At 43.1% G+C, this 19,826-nt stretch overlaps 3 protein-coding genes across 3 annotated transcripts; 2 read left to right on the top strand and 1 right to left on the bottom strand.

Moving 5' to 3' along the window:
- The first annotated feature begins 1,576 nt into the window (after nucleotides 1–1,576).
- On the top strand, nucleotides 1,577–4,343 carry LOC143011957 (uncharacterized). Its single transcript, XM_076164980.1, has 8 exons — nucleotides 1,577–1,756; nucleotides 1,880–1,934; nucleotides 2,035–2,091; nucleotides 2,246–2,293; nucleotides 2,680–2,715; nucleotides 2,797–3,048; nucleotides 3,188–3,286; nucleotides 3,720–4,343. Exons 2-8 carry the CDS (start codon nucleotides 1,883–1,885, stop codon nucleotides 3,797–3,799), a joined length of 624 nt encoding a protein of 207 aa, XP_076021095.1. The 5' UTR covers nucleotides 1,577–1,756; nucleotides 1,880–1,882; the 3' UTR covers nucleotides 3,800–4,343.
- A 477-nt stretch (nucleotides 4,344–4,820) lies between these two features.
- Nucleotides 4,821–7,855, top strand: arl3l1 (ADP ribosylation factor like GTPase 3, like 1). Its single transcript, XM_076164887.1, has 6 exons — nucleotides 4,821–4,838; nucleotides 5,784–5,927; nucleotides 7,114–7,230; nucleotides 7,325–7,375; nucleotides 7,491–7,676; nucleotides 7,802–7,855. The coding sequence occupies exons 1-6, from the start codon at nucleotides 4,821–4,823 to the stop codon at nucleotides 7,853–7,855; spliced, it is 570 nt and encodes a 189-aa protein (XP_076021002.1).
- Nucleotides 7,856–11,810: 3,955 nt separating this feature from the next.
- Nucleotides 11,811–18,463, bottom strand: LOC143011883 (soluble guanylate cyclase 88E-like). The gene is made up of 18 exons (XM_076164886.1): nucleotides 18,344–18,463; nucleotides 18,009–18,149; nucleotides 17,222–17,361; nucleotides 16,983–17,117; nucleotides 16,673–16,796; nucleotides 16,472–16,591; nucleotides 16,264–16,348; nucleotides 16,000–16,086; nucleotides 15,686–15,803; nucleotides 15,061–15,190; nucleotides 14,765–14,911; nucleotides 14,041–14,187; nucleotides 13,798–13,954; nucleotides 13,603–13,712; nucleotides 13,421–13,510; nucleotides 12,326–12,484; nucleotides 12,104–12,241; nucleotides 11,811–11,993 (listed from the first exon to the last, which is right to left on the bottom strand). Exons 1-18 carry the CDS (start codon nucleotides 18,461–18,463, stop codon nucleotides 11,811–11,813), a joined length of 2,331 nt encoding a protein of 776 aa, XP_076021001.1.
- Between the last annotated feature and the right edge of the window lie 1,363 nt (nucleotides 18,464–19,826).

The following is a 19,826-nucleotide window of genomic DNA, read 5'->3' as shown; positions in this document are numbered from 1 at the left end:
AAACTGTTCTTGACTCCCTGCTTGAGAAACACTATGACGTGGGCGCTTGTCACTGTCGCACTGTCTGTCACTCACTCACTCACTCACTCACACACACACACACACACACACACACACACACACACACACACACACACACACACACACAGTTTGATACAGCACAACTGTGACTTTATTTGCTAACAGGAAGTTACTATTTCGTTATGAAAGTAATTTTTAAACTCAACCTGTTTTCAAATGGCGTTTATTTCACGTTTTGACTGAGTTTCTCCTGTAACTTCCAAAGTTGTACTGTGTGTAAAATGCAGCCCTACCATGATGTCAGTGACATTGGCGCAGCGCGTGCCAGAGCGTCTGTGGCGTTTCAGAGCTCCAGCTTGAGCAAAACGGGACAAACTGTGGTAAAGACCCCGGAAAGCGACCATCTTCTTCTGAGGAATGAACACACCGCAGCACGAAGAAGAAGAGGAAGAGAGCAGAAACCCCTACGGAGTTTGGAGTCAGTAAGCAGACAGCGCACAGGTGGGCCAGCGAGGCTTCATCACAGGGACCCTCCTCCTCTTCCTCCATCAGCACACCTGGCGGGAGAAGCTCGTGCGATTCGTTCCATTAGTGAATAGAGGGCTGCGTTCCATTTAGTGCGTCTGGTCCAGGCCTTGTTATGATCCCCAATTTCCCGTTCAGCCTGATGTTGTTGCTGCTGTTGTAACCACTTTGACGGTTAACATATAAAATGTTGTAACTTTAAGTAAAATAAACTCTAATCTGTTCGGTGGTGCCAACCAAAGTATAACTGATATTTAGACAGAACTGAACTGTCTACTTAAGGGGATATTCTCTTTATGCTTTGGGTTGGGATGGCAACAGTAACGCACAAGGTGGATCCAGACAATTAACAAAGCATTTGCCAGTTTTCAGCAGCAAAGTGGTATTTACATGGTGGTCAGGGTTCACATACACCTCCATTAGCAGTACCTGAGTTTGTTGTTGTTGTTGTTGTTGTTGTTTTAACTGGAAGAAAACTGAAAATGTGTCATATTTTCTATACAGAGTACAAAGAGTCAGGTTGGCTTTTGGAGCTACACACACTATCAATCTATCACACCGAGCTGAATCAGAGGGGAGAGATGATCTACAGCACTCTCTACTGGACACTGTGCATACACTACTTATTATTATTGAAGGCCACAGATGACAAATAAAATAAAAACTAAGCTTTCACATTTAGTTTTGTCAGGTTGGCAAAATAAAGGATGTAATGCTGAGCAGAGCTTATCTGACTGTGCACATTTGTGTGGGCAGCGAGTACCTACTTTGCATAGGTAAGCCATTTTGTTTTGCTGATAACAGGTTATACCTAAAACACACTTTCTGTGTGTGTGTGTGTGTTTGTGTGTCTCACTGTGTTTCTGCCTCTCTCCTCATCCCTCCGTCTCTCTCCCTCTCTATCTCTGCATGTGAGCAATACAATCATCTCATCAATGCAAATGTCAAAATGTAACATCAGGCACGAGCAGCAGCTTTAACCATCTTCATCCCCATCATTCAAACTCCACACACTCTCTCCAAGCAGACAAACTTGTATTGTTTGTGTGCTTATTATAGAGTTCAAAGTTTAGATACATTTGCATTCCTATCTGTGTTAATAATCAGTTCCAGTTCCCCGTGTCCAGTATGAATAACTTCATCTTAGGCAAAGTAGACCTGATCTACACCTCGTCCACTGTGTGACAGGAGGCAACAACACACACAACAGGTAATGGAAACTTGAGAATTAAACTCATATTTGTCAGTTATGGCAGTTTGGTTGGGTTGGTATCGTAACACTGCTGGGCCTTTCTGTGTGCATGTTACTGATATGAGCCTCTCCGTCTAACAGAGAATGGCTGCGAGCGTTGTACTGCTGTATCCTTTGCTTGGCCATCTGCTCATAAGTAAAGACCCACTTCGATTCTTACACTTCTGTTTTCCGAATACATTTGTTTGTTGCGCTCTGTACATCTATGTTTTGTTCTGTTCCATCTGTCTTATCAGGTTTTTGCTCTGGTTGTGTTCCTCATTGTCTGACATGCAACATCACAGGAGAACCCGGTACCCCTCACTTCTATACAAAGACTACATCAACAAATAAACAATTACCTGCTAATGTACTTGAACATTCACTGCTATCTCGATAATAACGTGGTGAGATACAAAGGGAAAGTCTTCTGAGTGCTGTTCCTCCCGTCTCTGTTTTCTCCTGCAGATTTCTGTTGGCTCTGCTCGTCCAACAATAACACTGAGTGCATTAATGGTTTGTACTTGTTCCATTTTCCCTCAAGATGAATCCTATTAATCTTTACAAACATTAGATAATTGACTTTGGTAATAGGCTGCTGAGGTGAAGTCATACATAGGCATGTGTGACTTCATAAATACAGGCTAAATGCTCCGACATGCGATTATTCTACTTGCTTTGAATGAAATACAGTGGAATGCATTGGATATGTGAGGGGCCGACTACATCTTATGGGGACAGACGACTACTTAGGTGTCAGAACATACAGTTTCGATAGATCCCTCTATTTACTATTGTATATTATGTTTCCCTCATAATGAACATTGCATACAGGGGATGAGTCACATACCTTCAGTTGTAAATTAAATGTGACTGTCCACCTTCCATCTTGGCTTCTCTAGTTTCCAGAAATCCTCCAAGAAACTGCACAAAAAAGGGTGAGCGGCAACAATATGAAAGTCTAAGAGCATTCAAAAAAGCACCTGAACTGACTCCAAAGCATTTGTTCTGCCCATCAGACTTTCAGGTGTCTCTTAACAGCACTGGCAATGACCTGCAGGAGGGAGACGTCCTCACTCTGACATGTGTCCTTAACCTCGCCCTGCCCAATCTGACATTTGAGTGGCTGAAGGCCGGACAAACCCTGAAAGGCCAAAACACCAGCGCGCTGACTTGCAGAGTGCTGACCCGTGACAAGGGCCACTACCACTGCATTGTGAAGAGTCCATGCGGCAGTTACAAGTCTGTGCCACTGGAGGTCACTGTTAACAGTAAATATGCCGTTTCTTACTTGTTTTAGAGATCAACAACTCTTTGTCATCTTCATTCATTAATCATAGCATTCGTGTGTACAGGTCTAAAGAGAGTGTATTAACTGTCTCTCTGTTTGTCTGTCTGTCTGTCATCCAGGCAACAGTCTGTTGATCCTTCTGATCTGTGGTGCGTCAGCTGTGGTAATGGTCTTGGTTATAGGGGTGGGCATGAAGATCAAGCTGAAAAGAGACATTGGTGAGAGCACAAACAAATGGGAGAAATTCACACAACACACATCTCCTTTTCTAAATGCAGAAATGATCAATTAAGTGTCTGAGTGAGGTGTTTGGCCAACGTGACTCATTAGCAGCCTTTTTACACCTTGTCACAGATTGTACAAGTCTGTGAAACTCACAGAATTATTTTATGGTTTATCTAAAGATTATGTCTCATTTGGTGTTTCAGTCCAAACCTGCTCATTGGTGTTCAGCTGGGTTGAGCTCCAGTACGTGTTTAAACTGTAGAATATGGGTTACATTATTTTCATACTCAGCAAACCTACAGGGTACAGACATACTATACATTAAGTAATCATGCTTCAGCTTCACATACTATACGTTACTTCCTGAATTATATACTGTAGTCTCTTTCTCTTTCCCTCTCTCCCTCTCTCTCTCTCTCTCTGCAGATAAACAAAAGAAGCGGAGGGAGCAGAGGACTCGGGATCAGCAGCGCGGCCCACTGCCTATCCCACCCAGAGAAGCCTAAATATAGCCTATATGACATAGGAAATACTAAATATGTGATAGGGTAGTGGTGATAAGTGGAATATGTTTTGCTGTTGAAATTAAAGTTTAAAAAAATCTATTTGGGTCAAGTGTGTGTAGTTAGATAAGGTCACAGGATGTTTCCGGGGCCAGAGTGGACCTAGTAGGTAACATAGCAACCCTGTGAACCACGCCCAGCGCTCTAAAAGCCTGATCAGTTGAGGAAAAGAGCCTAGAAATGTTTTAATCCAGACGCAGGGCAGGCGTGCTAACACTAATCCAGCCGAATGCTCAGCTCACGGGAACACACACATACTCACAACTCAGAGCAGCTCTGCAGTGGTTTGCATGTAATGGATGGGATAATGATGCAATCCACTCTGCTCCCACCAACACAGACAGGGATGTGGATGGAGAGTTGATTTTGAAACCCAAATGTGTTCCAAAAACACTGTTCCAATAACACAATGTGTTCTTTTGAAGTGTGTGTATTAAGATGTACATACTGTTGTCTTACTTTGGCTTTTCTGCATTAAACAGCACTTTTCTCCACCATATGGCGTCTGACATTTATTTTACTTCAACTTAATGTCTGTGCATATGAGTGTGTCAAGAAGGACTATTAATTCAGTTTCCTGTAACAGCAGGTGGCCAGGGGATAATCCAGGTAAAGCTCCATTGCAAAGTGGAGAAGGAGGGACGGAGACGGGGAGGGGGGATGGGGTGGCCTTTGCATGGATGACCAGGGCTAATTCTGGCTTCCTAATCCCGGTCCCAACCATCCTCCCCCTCTTCCTACTTGCCAACTCCAAGGCGACGGCGGGGAGCAATTGCAGTCGTTGGTACCACAAACACAATCACACATTCTATGTAAGACACCCAGTTCTGCAGAGAGTGGAAGAAAAGAAGAAGAGAGGGAGAACGCTGGTACCTGGGCAGCCTGGATCGCAAACACACCTGTGTGAGCTTCAGAGGAGAATGTAGCTGCGGCTCTCTGGCCAAGTCACAGGAAACACGGCACCATGGGAGAAGCTCAAAAGGTACGTGACCTGATCTGCAGCACAGGCCTCAGAAAAGCAAACGGGAACCAACTGTGTTTGCTTTTATAGGCAGCATGCAATATTCAGCATTAAAAGTCATTACGTTTGGATAAAAACAAATGGTTTGACTTTTAAAATTGTGCAGAGCAAATCAACATTTTTAAGTATCTGCAATTACACATCCAACAGGAACAATTACACTCTCTGATATACTGGTTATCATCCAAAACGGTGGTATCCATTACCTGAAATTCAATATTTTACAGATGAAGTGGCTCTTCTGCCAGTATTGGCTGCCTTGATTTTGCTTCTCTGTTTGTGCAACTTTGCTCTATGCTGATTACATTAATCAGTGCACCATTATGTGAATGGGTCTCTGATAAATGCAGGTGGTTTTCGAAATAAGGCAAGAAATTAATTCCTACAGATGGCAGGGTGGGAGTTATAGCTCCAGAGATGGAGCGAGAGAGGGACGAGAGTACGTGAGTGCTTAACGCTGCTTTAATGTCAGCTGTTCCAACAGATCAGAGGGATTTCCGCTAGTTTTCAAATGTAAAGTACGTGTTTGGAGCATTAGACTACTTCTGATGTTTGATGTTGGCAGTATGGCAGCGTTCCCTCCGCTCACAGGGGAGCCATGGGTTGTTGTTTATTTTCCAGCAATATACAGCTTCTAGTTTTCGAATACAATTACAACTGCGGCAGTTGTTTAGACAGCCAATATACCTTATATTATTTGGCAACACTCTAAAAATGAAATATTGTTAACTGTAATCTCCAATGGCAAATAGAGTCTGAGTACATTCCCATTGATTTGAGCACCACTTACAGCATATTTGATTAGTTTTTCAATCTGTATTTGGACCTACCGGCAAGTATACAGAGAAATGAGAGCAGGCTTTGGATTTGGACGATGCTGATATTCACCCTCCAACCCCCACGCAGGGCTTACTCTCAGTTATTGAGAGACTGAAGGGATCCACAGAGCAGGAGGTGAGGATAGTGCTCCTGGGCCTGGACAATGCTGGGAAGACCACCTTGCTGAAGAGCCTGGCCTCTGAGGATGTTAACACCATCACGCCCACACAGGTCAGGAGAATTTAGATGGAGGACACACACACACACACGCTCTCACACGGGAAACAACTCATGCGTGACCTCAAGGAAAGTCACCAAGATGGCATAATGAAGCAGAAGTGTCATAATACTGACAAGCTCACTCTACATCCTTCAGATTACACAATTCGTCTTTTCACAAACAACTAAGACAAGATATTCAATCATCACCTGATTCTTGATTTCCTATCAAACTTGTTTGCCCTTCTTTAACATGTAGTGAAGCGAAGCGTTTCCTCACACAACGCACCTGCTTTAACTACAAATCAGGAAAATGACTGTGCAAGGATGCCAGATCATCGTGTGCATGTTAAATAAGCTTTCACCAGGAGGAGTTCATCCATTATGTTACACATTGCTGATTTGCATGACATCACATTATCTCCGTGCATCACGATGAAGGCCCCTTTTTTTTAATCACGCCATTCTGATGCGATTATCCAACCTTTAACATGATTATCTAATGCCCTTATATTACTCTCACAAGACAAGACATAAAACAGCTGTAATGATCGCTCATCACGCAGCATGGCAAACATCAGGCCAGAGCTGAATAAGAGACATAGACACACACACGCATACACACACGCATACACACACACACAGCAGCTGAGCCTTCCAGTCTTATCCTCAGATTTGCCCCTCAGCAGGATGAGGTTGTTATACAACGTTAGCTAATGGAGCAGAAGGAGCATTATTATGGGAAAAGGTTGCAGATTAACACAGTGACCAACTCAACAGGTCAGTCTGATTCCTTGGAGCACGAGCTGAACTCCTGACCCATGGAGAGACACAACATAGAAGCAAACACTGTCAAACTATCATGTGGCTGTTTATGAAATATAGTGTTTATAAAGGTCTATAATAACTTTAACATATAAATTATTCAGTTTTAATGAAACTGAATAATGTAAGAGGTGAATGTACTTTATCTTGTATAAGTTAACAAATGTCTAATGAACTGCGAACCAAATTGTAGCTCAAATATAAAACTGAATATAGAACCTCCTCTTAGTTTCCTCTCTAACAGTGTTATTCATTAATAATTGTCTCATTATATTTGGTATTGTGACTATTTCTGGATTCTGGATTCAGTGGAGTTAAATTGAAGCAGCACCACACAGTAACCATAGCTTTAATCTTTGGTCTTTCATTTCAGGGTTTCAACATAAAGAGTGTTGCTTCTCATGGCATGAAGCTCAATGTTTGGGACATTGGAGGACAGAGGAAGATCAGGACCTTCTGGAAGAAATACCTGGACAACACAGACCTGCTGGTGAGAGACGTCTTCTATGTCTCTCTATGTACACTCACAGTATAGAGTATGGAACAGGATCATTATTGATTACTAATAACTTTGATCCCTTCAGATCTATGTCATCGACAGCGCAGACAAGAAGCGGTTTGAGGAGACGGGACTGGTGAGCAAACCCAAGCACATTAGAATGACCTTAACATTTTCCATTTCCATGAAAAAAGTCAATCAATCAAGTTATTACTAAGCCAAAATACGTGTGTGTCTGTGTGTGTGTGCAGGAGCTTTCCGAGCTGATTGACGAGGAGAACCTAAAGGGCGTGCCGGTGCTCATCTTTGCCAATAAGCAGGATTTGGCCACAGCATCTCCAGCCAGTGAGATCGCTGAGGGACTCAACCTGCACACATACCGGGACCGGGAGTGGCAGATCCAGGCGTGCTCAGCCGTGTCCGGGGAGGGAGTTCAGGTCAGATTCAGCTAATACTACTCAAAGATTGCTGTCTGTTTTCACTCAGTGTGCACAGCTGGATCACTGTAGTCCCTCAAATGGAAATCTGAATATGTGGCTTATTGTTTTCATCTCTTCAACAGGACGGCATGAACTGGATTTGTAGCAACATTGCAAATAAGAAGAAGAAGAAGTGAACCATCAACCATAACAGCTCCAACAGAGAAGCAGCATCACCTGTGGGTCCTGGCTATGACTTCATGTTTAAGAATTTACTATATCACGCATCAACACACCACAACTCTAAAGTACCAATGAAACAATGAAATGCTGTTTATAGATTTGAAGAATCATTCCTGTTTTTACAGTTTGTGTAATTTTGATGAATATTTTTTTAAATGTACCAAATTCTATAGTTGCAATCTGTGAAATGTAGGCACTTATTTAATTACTGTTCTGTTGACAAAATTGAATAATTGATTTTTCCCTTTTATCCCTGGATTCCTCTTCTGGCAACTTTATGTTTGCTTTCCTCTCTACATATCTTAAACACAAAGAAAACTGAGCAGAGTGTGTAGCCAGATAGAGCTGTTACAAAGACACCAGTGTGAGTGTAAAGTGTGTCTGTGTTTGTGTGTATGTGTTTTGAAGTTTTTGAGATTAAAAATAGTAATTTCTGCTATTTTTCTTTGTTTTGTTCCCCCTTCAAAACCAACAAAGCCCACTTCTACATGAATCGCCTCTGTGAAAGAGTTCCAACACACACATGCAGGGACACAAACACACACACACACACACCCTCAAGCACCAACAATTAATACTGGCATAATAATTCTTCAATAACTGTCTTTAAAATGTCAGTGAAAAACATCAAAATTGACTGTAAATGCCAAAGTTTCCCACAGTGACGAGAGAAAGAATAACAACTCCTGCTAAGCTGTCATCCGGCTTTATTCCCACACTGAGTTGACGAGCACTTACACTGTGTGTGTGTGGAGGGGGGGGGCCGAGGGGAAAGAGAAGCGAACACACTATAATATGCTCGCGAGGCAGAACAAGATATCAAATCTTCGACGCACAGCAGAATAAACAAAACAGATAATTACATTTAAAGCGGATGAGACTATATGTATTATATGCTAATAAAGGAAATACAACACTGCATTCAGCCTCTATTGCAAAAATGCTTACTTGTGTGTGTGTGAGAGTGTGTGAGAGTCGGGATGGATAACCTAATTTATTCTCCTTTATTTTAATCATGTCTTTATTGTGCATCCCAGGTATCAAACTGTTTTCATTTATTTATATATCTTTAAGCCAAGCGTCAGTGTGACTGATGTTACCCAGAGTGCACCATTGAAAGCTCGATTCAAAATTCATAAAAACAGCAATGACACTAGAACACCCTCCTTCATCTCCGACTCTGTGATCAGCCACGTCAACAGCCAATCAGGACGGCTGATTTCACCCATAATTTTCACCCACTTGACGGCTCAGCCCTCCAGGGATGAGAGTGGTCAAACCCCCCCTCCCTCCCTCTTCCCCCCCGGCTCGCAGGCTGGCACGGCCCTGTCATCCGTCACACATTTGTCCTTTAAATTGACCTCGATGTGGTCCCTCCCTCCCCACACACAGACGTACACACACACACACACTGCCATTTTGACTCTACTCAGCTGTGGTAGATTTTAATGGATCTTTTGTTGGTATTGTCTGCCGCTGTAATTAAGCATCTGAAAGCACTCTAAATGAACTGGCAGCCTATTTTCTTCTTCTACATTAAATTATGCTAATGACATTTCCTTTTCTTTTGTCTGGGGTCTGCGAGTGCTGAGGTGAACGCAGCTTTCTGGGGTTTTTTTTAAAGTGACTGCATATTCGTAGATTAATTGCTCAATCTCCTACAACTTAAATTTGGAGGAAGTTCTGAAAACATTTTGTTTTAAGGCATAAACAGCTGTGTAAATAATTATGTGCTGCAGCACAGCAGGGGTTTGAGACCAATTACTGCTCGTACTGTTTGAAGGAGTCCTGCTGGGCTGATGGTGAGATGGGTTTGAATTTTAAGTGAGCTGTTTGTTTTACCAACAGGTGGCAGTGTTATAGAGCCTGAGCGTCTCTGAGTCTCAGGTCAGTCAAGGAGACGCTGTTAGATTTGTCAAATGTTTGGGGTGATTAAACTGCATCAGCACTATTATAACGACTAAATCCTGCCCAATACAGATCATTGGCATGTCTTGCACGTAATATCCCTTTGTTCTTCCTTCTATTTCAACTTTTCCAATGGAATGTAATCTCTCCTAATTGAATAAAACTTTTTTTTGTTCAATCTCAAACTGTCGCTCATTATATGAATCACACAGGGTTTTCCTTTTCTCCTGACTGAAATGATGTCACTTATGTTCATAGACCCTTCGTCAGGTGTTTCCATGACAACCCTCCCTGTTATTCTCAGTCCATCAGCTACCGCTCTCCTCCAGTGCAGCCCTCCCTCAGCCCCTGTCCTTTCATTTTACATCTGCTCCTTTCATCAAAACAAAGCCTGAGTCCTGCACAGAGAAACTGGGCACCATTATAAAAACACACACTGCAGGTAAGAACAAAGAACCTGTCTGTGATTGGTCTGTTTTAATGCTGATACGCAGGGACTTAGATGAGGATTTTTAATATTACAAATGTGTTTTAATATTGTCACTTGTTCGTACGGTCTTCCTCCTTAAGACCGCGCCTGAGGATCCTTGCTGCACTGTTGAGGTCACACTACGTCCTCCCATCATGCCAGAAGAGACTCATCTGGCCTCCACCATGCCGCAGATACCCGCAGTGACTCCACACACCACCTCCTCTCCAGGCCCGACCCCCAGCCTGCTGACCACCACGTACCTCCCGTGGGAGGACGAGCACATGCACGTGCACACCATCCTGGCCGTGGTCATTTTCTGTGTGGTCTGCTTCCTGCTCCTGTTGGCCTTTTTCTACGCCTTCTGTTTCAGTTGCTCCATCGGCCCATATGAAAAAGACTCACACGAGGCCGATGGGTGCAACTTAGAACGCGAGGACGCCACCTTCAAGCACACTTCATCTGATTCCCAGACGCTGGGGAACATGGTCTGACTGGAGGACTGGAACAGAATGACTGATATTTGACTGTAAGGCTTCCTGTCATTGTGTTTGTTTACTAATATGCTTTGTTTGGTGTAGTGCAGTACAGATCTGTGTTGCTGTGCCATAAAGCAGGGACTAATCCTAGTTTCCAGACATCAAAATATTTCAGAGATAAGTTAAACTATCAAAAAATAATTCCTGTACCATATACAAGCACTTTGTAAAAATGAACATATAGCAAATCCTGATTGTTTACTAGGTTTGTCATTGAAGTTTCTATCACACAGCTACACATGCACAGCTATACAACCATATCCTGGGTCAAACAACAACAGATATGTGTCAGATATAAATGTGTAGAATTTATATAAATGTAAATGTCACTGCTTTGGAGTGACAAGACCAATAACAAACTGATACACACACTACCAAGCTGTCATCTTGTTTTATTTTTACTAAGTTGATAAGCGCGTACATTGTGCACTGGCTGGATATTTGACTGATACAGAGTAACAGATTCAGACATGTTAGATGGATTAGAGAGGTGGCAGAGGGAGAAGGAGAGATTTACAGCTTTTTCTTTCACAGGACAAAGCAAGATATCAAACCTACAAGGTGCAGCCAAACAAGCCCTGCAGGAAATTACAACCCAGAGAGGAAATTTCTTTAAAACGCTGTCGTAATGGAGCTGCCAAGCTTGTGTCCACCAACACTTTTTGCTACTAAAGATTTTAAAACAACTGACACACAGCAAATTTTCCAGTGTTTGACGTTTTATTGGCAATTGCTTTGCGCTGAATGATGCAGAGTGTTAACTGGAGAGGTGTTTGTTCATTCATCTGCTGGTGCAATGTAAAACCACGTCAGACCACATAGAAACTTCAAGCATTGCAGGATAGTCCTATCATTGAGGATTGTCATGGTATTACAACAAAAATCATCCAGTGCTTTGAGTGAGGTGTACAAAAAAGCACTTAATAAACTGAATCATCTGAATAATAGGCTATAGCAGCTACGATCTGGTTATCATCATTGCTCCATACTGGCTCATGACATGGAGCACATGGCACTCTTGGAACAGCGGGAGTCACAGGAGTTGTCAGGGGATTCCATGATGGAATCTCTGCCGTCTGATTCGGGTGAGTCCATCTCCAGGTGAGAATCCTGGAGGCCGTCCTGCAAAGCATCCTTATAATGGGACTGAGGAAGGAACTGTTCATTTTTACCAGACTGATAACGACACGGCGAGATAGAGAAAGAATTCTGTAATAGGTAAAGAACTGTTTGGTTATCTACCAAAGGCCGCGATGTGTTGAGTTAGAAACAGATATTGCTGTTACCTTATGAACGGACATCTCCTCCACCCGGCACTCCTCCATCGACTCCTCCAGAGAATGACCTGAAATCTCCATCTTGATACCATGGGAGCGAATAGACTTGACATCCTCCTCATCCTGCCCGGCGACCCTTGGGAAAACCTGGTGGCAGCACAGAGGGGGGTGTCAGGTCAGAGACGAGCAAAACAGTCTGGGTTTGGGTTTGGGCAGTGTTATTATTCTTACCAGTCCCTCCTCGTCCCCTTTGGCCTCCGGCCCTGAAATGTTGGCTTTGCTGATGGCCTTACCAATGGTCTGGGTCTCAAACTGGGGACAGGCTGCCTGAGCGTTACCATCCTTGTCCCTCTTCCCCTTCAGCCAGTAGGTCTCGATCTCCACGTTACCCTAAGAGATTAAATTGCTTTTGACATATGCCTGACAGGTGTACATATTCAAACAAACGCACTGTACCAAAATACATATGCTCACATAGACACAGTTTCTAATATGGAGGAGTGTAAAATGGCAAATGGCAGATTTGTGCAGTCAAAATTCCCTGAAGAAAGAGTGACTCACTGTTGGCACCAATAATAGGCTGCCTGAAGAACCTCCAGGAGACACTGTCTAACATTATCAGTGAATGTGACTCAAAATCAAACCCACTCATAACAAATCAACTTGCAAGCTGCCGTTACCAGACCTGAATGCTAAGTGTGCTGGCTCCCCAGAGCCAAAACACTCAGAATTAATATTCTTTTATGTGCCTTTTGAGACTCTGATATATTTGTTGTCTAATTGCAGAAGGAAGGAGTTCAGTTGGAATATTCTAATCTTCTTCTAAAATGGATCTCTGAATCACAGTACTAACCACAGCCCCAGTATGCTGGTGGATGACATCTGGAAGACATTGAAACATTTGCAAAAACATAAAGCTTTTATAAAAATCTTCTTTAAAAATTGTTGTGTATTCCCAGTAACAACAATCAAACTGATGTGTTAAAAAACAATACAAATAAATAAAAATAAAAACAAAAACAAAAACAAAAACAAAGATAAAAAATAAAAACAAAAACAAAAACAAAAACAGAACAAAATAAAAATGAAAATAAAAATACAAATACAAATACAAATAAAAAGTTACATTGATACAATTTGGAATGCAGATTAATTAATTGAGGTTATCTATAATTTTGCTAACAAACTTTTTTACAAACATTTACAACTGAGTGGAGAAAACATGTCCAACAGCAAGCCCTGCTTAATTAGTCACTTGGGAGGCAGGAGAGCTGATGGAATAACGTGATGGCTGTAGTTGCTATGGTGACCATTTTGACCACTGACCTTAATGGTAATTGTGCCCCTCCTTTCGAAAATAAAGTGACTTCCTTTCAGGTGCTCGTAGGTGGCGCTGCTGAGCTGAATATGCATTTCCTGATTGACACACATCAAAGGTGTTAGACAGTATCCAGATGGCTGCTCTCTCACTGTCAGGTCTGTTTTATGGCGTTCCTTCTTTTCTTTACCTTGCCGTTGCTCTCCATGGCAGACGCTGTGTGGACTGTGTCACCATGCAGACCATAACGGGGCATCTTATGGCCCACCACACCTGCCACCACCATGCCAGAGTGGATCCCTGCCAGCAGAGCAAAAGGTCAGCGCAGTCCCTCACAGGCACACCCACACAGGCACAGAGACGGAGCCACACACATCCTACCCACCCACACGAATCTGAATGTTATTGCCGTTGGATGGGTCTTTCAGGTGATCTATGGAGCGCACCATGTCCAGCGCCATGTCACAGATGTTATGAGCATGGTACTTTGTCTTCTCTGGAGCGCCTGCCACCACCATGTAGGCGTCTCCAATCGTCTCAACCTGGAAAAGGACAGGGACAGCAGCTCTGAGGCAGCAGGGCTTACAGATAACGAAGGCAGATGCGTAGGAGAAATAGCTACACGAACCTTGAAAACGCGGTGCTTCTCGCTGAGCGTGTCAAAGAGAGTGTACATGGTGTTGAGCATGGAGACAACCTGCATGGGAGTGATGTGGCTGCAAATGCGAGTGAAACCCACCACATCACTGAACAGAATGGTCACATCAGGGAACACCTGGGAGAGCGACAGGATAGATGTGACAAGCAGGGAGAGCAATTTGATCCACAGTGTAGATGGAGGCACATGTTCATGACCTATATTTCAGTCTGCACTTCACAATCAGGAAATCACTGTTACTCAAACTGGGTTTCTCCACAGCGGGACATGGAATTTCTCCTTCTATGGTGGGCCATTTCCTGCATCAACCACTTGAGAATTTAATTAAGGGGGATACACACACCACCATCTTTGACCAGTAAAGTGAGCAGTTTGTTGGCTATGGTGAATGGAAAATTCATTAGTTGTTCCAGTGGTTGTCAAATTGTGAACAAAATCTAAAATCTTGTGCGTAACTGTGTGCTCAACTGAAACTCACACCCACATAGAATGAAAGTACATAGTGTGCACAAGGAATTAATAGGGCTATGAAAAACTTCATCAAAATTGTTCATCCTTTGCCACAATATCAGAATTTCAATTTGATCCTTTGAAGAAATGGAAAATCCAATCAAGTTTGATCCAAGGTGGCCTGTAAGCATTGGTGGTGTGATTTCTGTAGTTATTTATTTGAGTGGCATATTCAGATCCTAACCTCACAGGTGTTGACAGCAGGCTCTCCTTTGCGTAGCCTCTTGGCCACAGGTTTGGGGATCATCCTGTACAAAAGATCATCCGTCTTCTTCATCTCATAGTCCAACATCTTCATGCTCTCCTCCAGCTTGCTGGATTTTTTCTGCTCCTAAACTCGCAGCAGGTTAAAAAAGAAAGTCAAATATGAGGTCTATATTTCTGGGGCTGCTAGACTGAAAGAGTGGCTTCAGAGAGAGCTTTGCATGACAAGTGAGCTGACGTCATATATAAATGCAGCTGCACGTGAGTAGAGTGAACCTGTATGAGGGCTCGCTTCAGCTCCTCTGACTGCTGAGTGCCTGCCAGCACCAGGTCTCTGCTGGAGTCGTGCATGCTCAGGTCATTGATGTACAGGCCGGTCTTAAACATGGCACTCAGACTCTCCATCCTGCAAAAATGACAACAGAAATATCAATAATTCTATAAGAGCTACCATTACAAAAAAACAAGTGTTTTATATTCCATTGCAATCAGGAAGGCAATGGACAGGAACTACACAGAAATGATTTTTAGATTTTCCCGCAGTAAGAGATGAGGTATTTAACATTCTAGTAGTTTTGTCAATACTGAACTCAGGGCATTTACTTGTGAAACAAAATGTTTTAGGAGAGGAGGAGGATGTTTTGGTAATGTACCCTGGAAAACACTCTCAGCTGCAAATGGTTTCCCATTAGAATCACAAGAGCTGCACTGTCTGATTACAAGCTAATTAGCAGCTCATTTCATGCATGGTAAGTGCAGTTAGAATGGGCTCCTGATTTGATTCACTGCCCAGGCTTTTATTTCCAACCCCGTAATTCAGTTTAGCTCCTGCTGCTTTTTTTGAGTGTTTTACTTTTCAACTGTGGAATTTGCTTTTAATAAAGATGCACGTAGGCCTTACACAGGGGTTCCCAGGAAGATGATGGACTCCCACTCTGGCATGTATCTCATCTGTCCTTTTAATTTCAGGCAGCGGCTCCCATCGCCCCAGCTCTCCATAGCATTAGCGCTATTACCATCTGAAAGAGGAGCGTGATTAAACTCTCAGATAACAATCATTAAAAAGGCATTGTACTGTAGTCGATGGTTACTAAAATAGTTTACCAATGTCCTAATGTGCTAATGTGTTGATCAGTTTAAATTCCTGTGGAGTCTGAATGTCTAAGAGTTCTTATTTTGCCAGTGCAAGACAAGTTAATATATAGAGTTTATGACCTTTGTAGTCATCTCCAATGATGGACTGGAAGGCCATGAGTTCCACATCCACATCAGCAGAGCGATTGGCATTCTCATAGTCAGAATCTGCAGAAAGCATTTCAATCAATTCCGACTGAAGACAGCAAACAGTGAGACATCCTAAACACTCTACATTTAATATTTCCAGGGTTAAATCTTCTACTAGTACAGACATAAATGCCAGGGACTCCACTCCCCACAGACACACACCCCTGCGAGACTTTATTTGGCTCCCACTCTTACTCTGGACTCGGTTGTGGAGGTTTCTCTCTCTCTTCACGGGCTCCTTGGACATGATCTCAAACAGGTTGTTGGGGTGGGAGATTATCTGTGTGTCACATTCAGCCACATAAAGTATTATAGAAAAGCTCTGCACTAATCTCTGCTCATAGCTGACCTTGTGAGATTAAGGCGAGGCTGTATTATGGGGACATTTAACAGGAAGACTCACCATGTTCCAGGTGAACTCCACTAGGGGGCGAGCCAGCAAGAAGGCGTCGGTGATCTTCTTCCCATCCAGGTCAGGGAAGACTGTGGCCAAGCCAGAGCCAACATTGTGGACCACCATGTCCTAATTGATCAAACAAACGATGTTTAAAAGGAGGATCCTTCGTCAAAGGGCCTTGCAGAGTTTATGACTCTAAACTTTTACCTGTCTGAAGACAGTGTTGAAGGGGAAGACCTCGAAGAAGAAATCTGAGGTAATGGGCAGAATCTCCTGCTCTTCCTCATCCTCCTTCATGATGTAACGGTAGGCTGAGTTGTCAAAGTTCAGCCTGCACAGACCCACAATTGTTTTGGAATATGTTACATATGGAGCTATGAATGAGCAGGTGTGTGTGCACGGTTCAGTTGGCTCCTTGCATGGAATGGATGAATGTGAGGTCATTGTTAAGCTCTTTTGATAAAAGCTTGTTTGATAAAGGCGCTGTATAAGTATGAATAAGAGTTGTTCTTATTACCTCATGGTGACATGGGAGTAGTCTCCCACCATCTGCTCAGACAGCACCTCCACATGGATGTCTGTGTCATAGAACTGCTTCCCCATCTGCCTCAGCTGGCCCATGGCATAGTGCAGGTAGCCCTTGCGCTTACTCCTGCAGATCACAGAGGAAGAAAATGCATTTTCATTTTTTGCAGAGATTAACAGCACGGTACTGCTTGACAGTCTATCAGCCTTCTCCTCTTCCTCCTCTCAGACCTGTAGTGAAGGGTCACTCCAGTGGCAGACTCCTCCTGGCAGAAGAAGGTTGGTGGCTGCACTTTGGGGTAGCTGAAGCGCAGGTATTCATGGAGGTTGTCGAGGCCGTTGACAAAGTCACGTACATGACGACCCAACACCTGAAGGCAGAGGCGAGATGGACTAAATCACGTCTATCCTACATGCTTTAGTCACTTTTTACGATCTTATTTTTCAAAATCTGTGTTTTTATGACAAAAGAGTGCAATAAACTGGCATCCAAACACCCATTCTTTAATCTCCCTTCTAAAAGAGACACTATACTAGTTTCTATTGCCATAATATGAGCTGGACATAAAGTGGCCACCTAGCCTGGGGAATACTGCATTGCACCATACTGCGGTGAGTGTGTGGGCTCAGGCAATCAGGTAATCCATTGATTTTTAAAGTGCTGATTTCAGAAGATACACAAAATCTTAATTAGATTTTGTCTTAAATTGAATTACAGCGGTTACAATTTTTGTGTGTGTGTATTTTCTGCCCAAATCCATTGATTTAAGTCGAGGTGAACTGGTGCCTCTCATTGAGATATGAGCCGTAGGTACAGAGGCATACAAAGCAAAAAGCACTTCCTTTGAGAATGCATCAACAGTTTTTATAAATGAAAACCACATTCCACTAGCACACTGGCAGAATCAAGGACACCAGGTTTACAGCATTTATCATCTTTTTCTCACACACATACCAAAGCACAGTACTGCAGTTTTGACAGTTTTGGGACTGGGATGATGGGAAGATGTTTGCTCACCTTGAGGATCCTGTCATAGCCGTATTTCCCTACAAATCCCAGGAAGTACACACCCCAGGAGTTCATCAGATCATTGTAGGGCGTACCTGTGACTCCACTGGCTGCCTTTGCAATACGTGGAATCACACTCTCGCTATACACCTGCGGTCACATGAACAGTCATCATCAACACAGAACTTCAGCGTTATAAAGCTTAAAACAAAAGCAGGGAGAGGAAACTGCAGAAAGACAGTTTGCGTACATACACACCTTATAAACGAAGCCATGCATACACACATTATTATCAACAGTCAGTGATGAATCCTTGTTTACAGCGGGAGCACAGTGTATATTACCTGATGGGTGACAAAAGAGTGTAACCTGACATCAGCTCTCTCCCTGACCAGCTTCCACACATCATCTCCATACGACTCCTTGATGAAGTCATGAAGGCTCTCGCACAGCAGCCCATACATAATGTCTCTGCAGACGGAAGCTTGAGCTCAAACTGAGCGCTGTCACGACAGCTTCCCAACTGATTTCCCTCCAACCGTCCTTCCAAGCACACCTGCAAGTGGATAAACCCAGAACAGAAAACAGAAACTTCAGATGTCTTTCCGTGCTGCCAGCTGAATTTGAATGCATTTAGCTCTCAGCATGAAGCTATAAAAAGCAACATCCTGCATCACGCCGCTTTTACTTCGACTCCTGCCTACCTGTGGAGTTCAGAACTTTATTTCCTCACTTTAAGCCACCCAAATAAGGTTTCATCTGAAGGCCAACAAAACAAACAGTTTTAAAGGTAATGTAATTGCACAAGCCCTTGAGTCTGAATGGGCCTGTATTGTCCTACTGTCAGCTGTCAGCTCCTGGTGGCTCTGCACCTCTCACCTCTCTCTCTATGTGACATGAACACACTGCCACCTCTCAAACGCAGATGACACCATTCAAGGGATATTTTCAGGTTGTTCCGTATCAAAATATCTTCCCAAAAACGACTGAAATCATAAATCACTCAGGCGTCACAGAGGCACAGCTCCTGTCTCCTGATGAACTGTTACTGTCACAAGTTATGGGTATGAATAAAGTGACATGATTGATTGAATCATTAAAAGCTCTGTGTGATGTAGAGCCATAGTGCTGAAATATTAACTGCATTAAAGAGGGTCTACTAACCTCTGACATCTTTACCTTAAGCATAAAACTTTCTACGCCCGATGTGCTTAATATACCCTGACTGGGCAGCAGTTACTGAAGTTCCATAGTGTTGCCACTCTCTGCAGATGATTTTTTTGTGACCTGAGATGACTCCATATTTTCTTTCAGAGGCTGGGAGGCTTCCTGCTAGGGGCCAGTGGTGTTTTCGGAGCAGGGCAGGTGAGAAATCGATATCCAATCTCAACAGCGATAAAGAAAATGTCCTTTTCCTCTAGGCTCCTGTTGAGCTCGATGAATCAATTTGTGAAAGAAATAAAGAGCACAACACAGCCTAACTTCAGTTCAAAAGGGCAACCAAATTTAAAGTAAAGGGCATGTTGTAACAAGAAATATGACTTCACGACTGGCAGGCTCGCAGCGGTTGACAAGCAGGCTGATCAGTGGAAATGCAACGAGGAAAAAATAGGAAAGTATTTCTATTTATTCTTTGTTTTGGATTACAGAATGATAACGATTTGTAGGGATATTGTAACAAGATTGTGCTTTCAAAACAGATCGAACAGTCGAAAATGAAACAGCAATCTGCCACACAATTTAGCCTTTGACCTCGATTGGAAATAGGAATCGCAGCCTCTCGATCACGTGACCTCGTCAATCTCCGCAGCTGTTCTATTAACACTG

This window comes from Genypterus blacodes, unplaced genomic scaffold (assembly GCF_046128005.1).
Source record: "Genypterus blacodes isolate CSIRO-AG114 ecotype Tasmania unplaced genomic scaffold, CSIRO-AGI_Gbla_v1 ptg000139l_1, whole genome shotgun sequence".
Lineage (NCBI taxonomy): Eukaryota > Metazoa > Chordata > Actinopteri > Ophidiiformes > Ophidiidae > Genypterus > Genypterus blacodes.
This window is presented reverse-complemented; position numbering and strand designations above follow the sequence as displayed.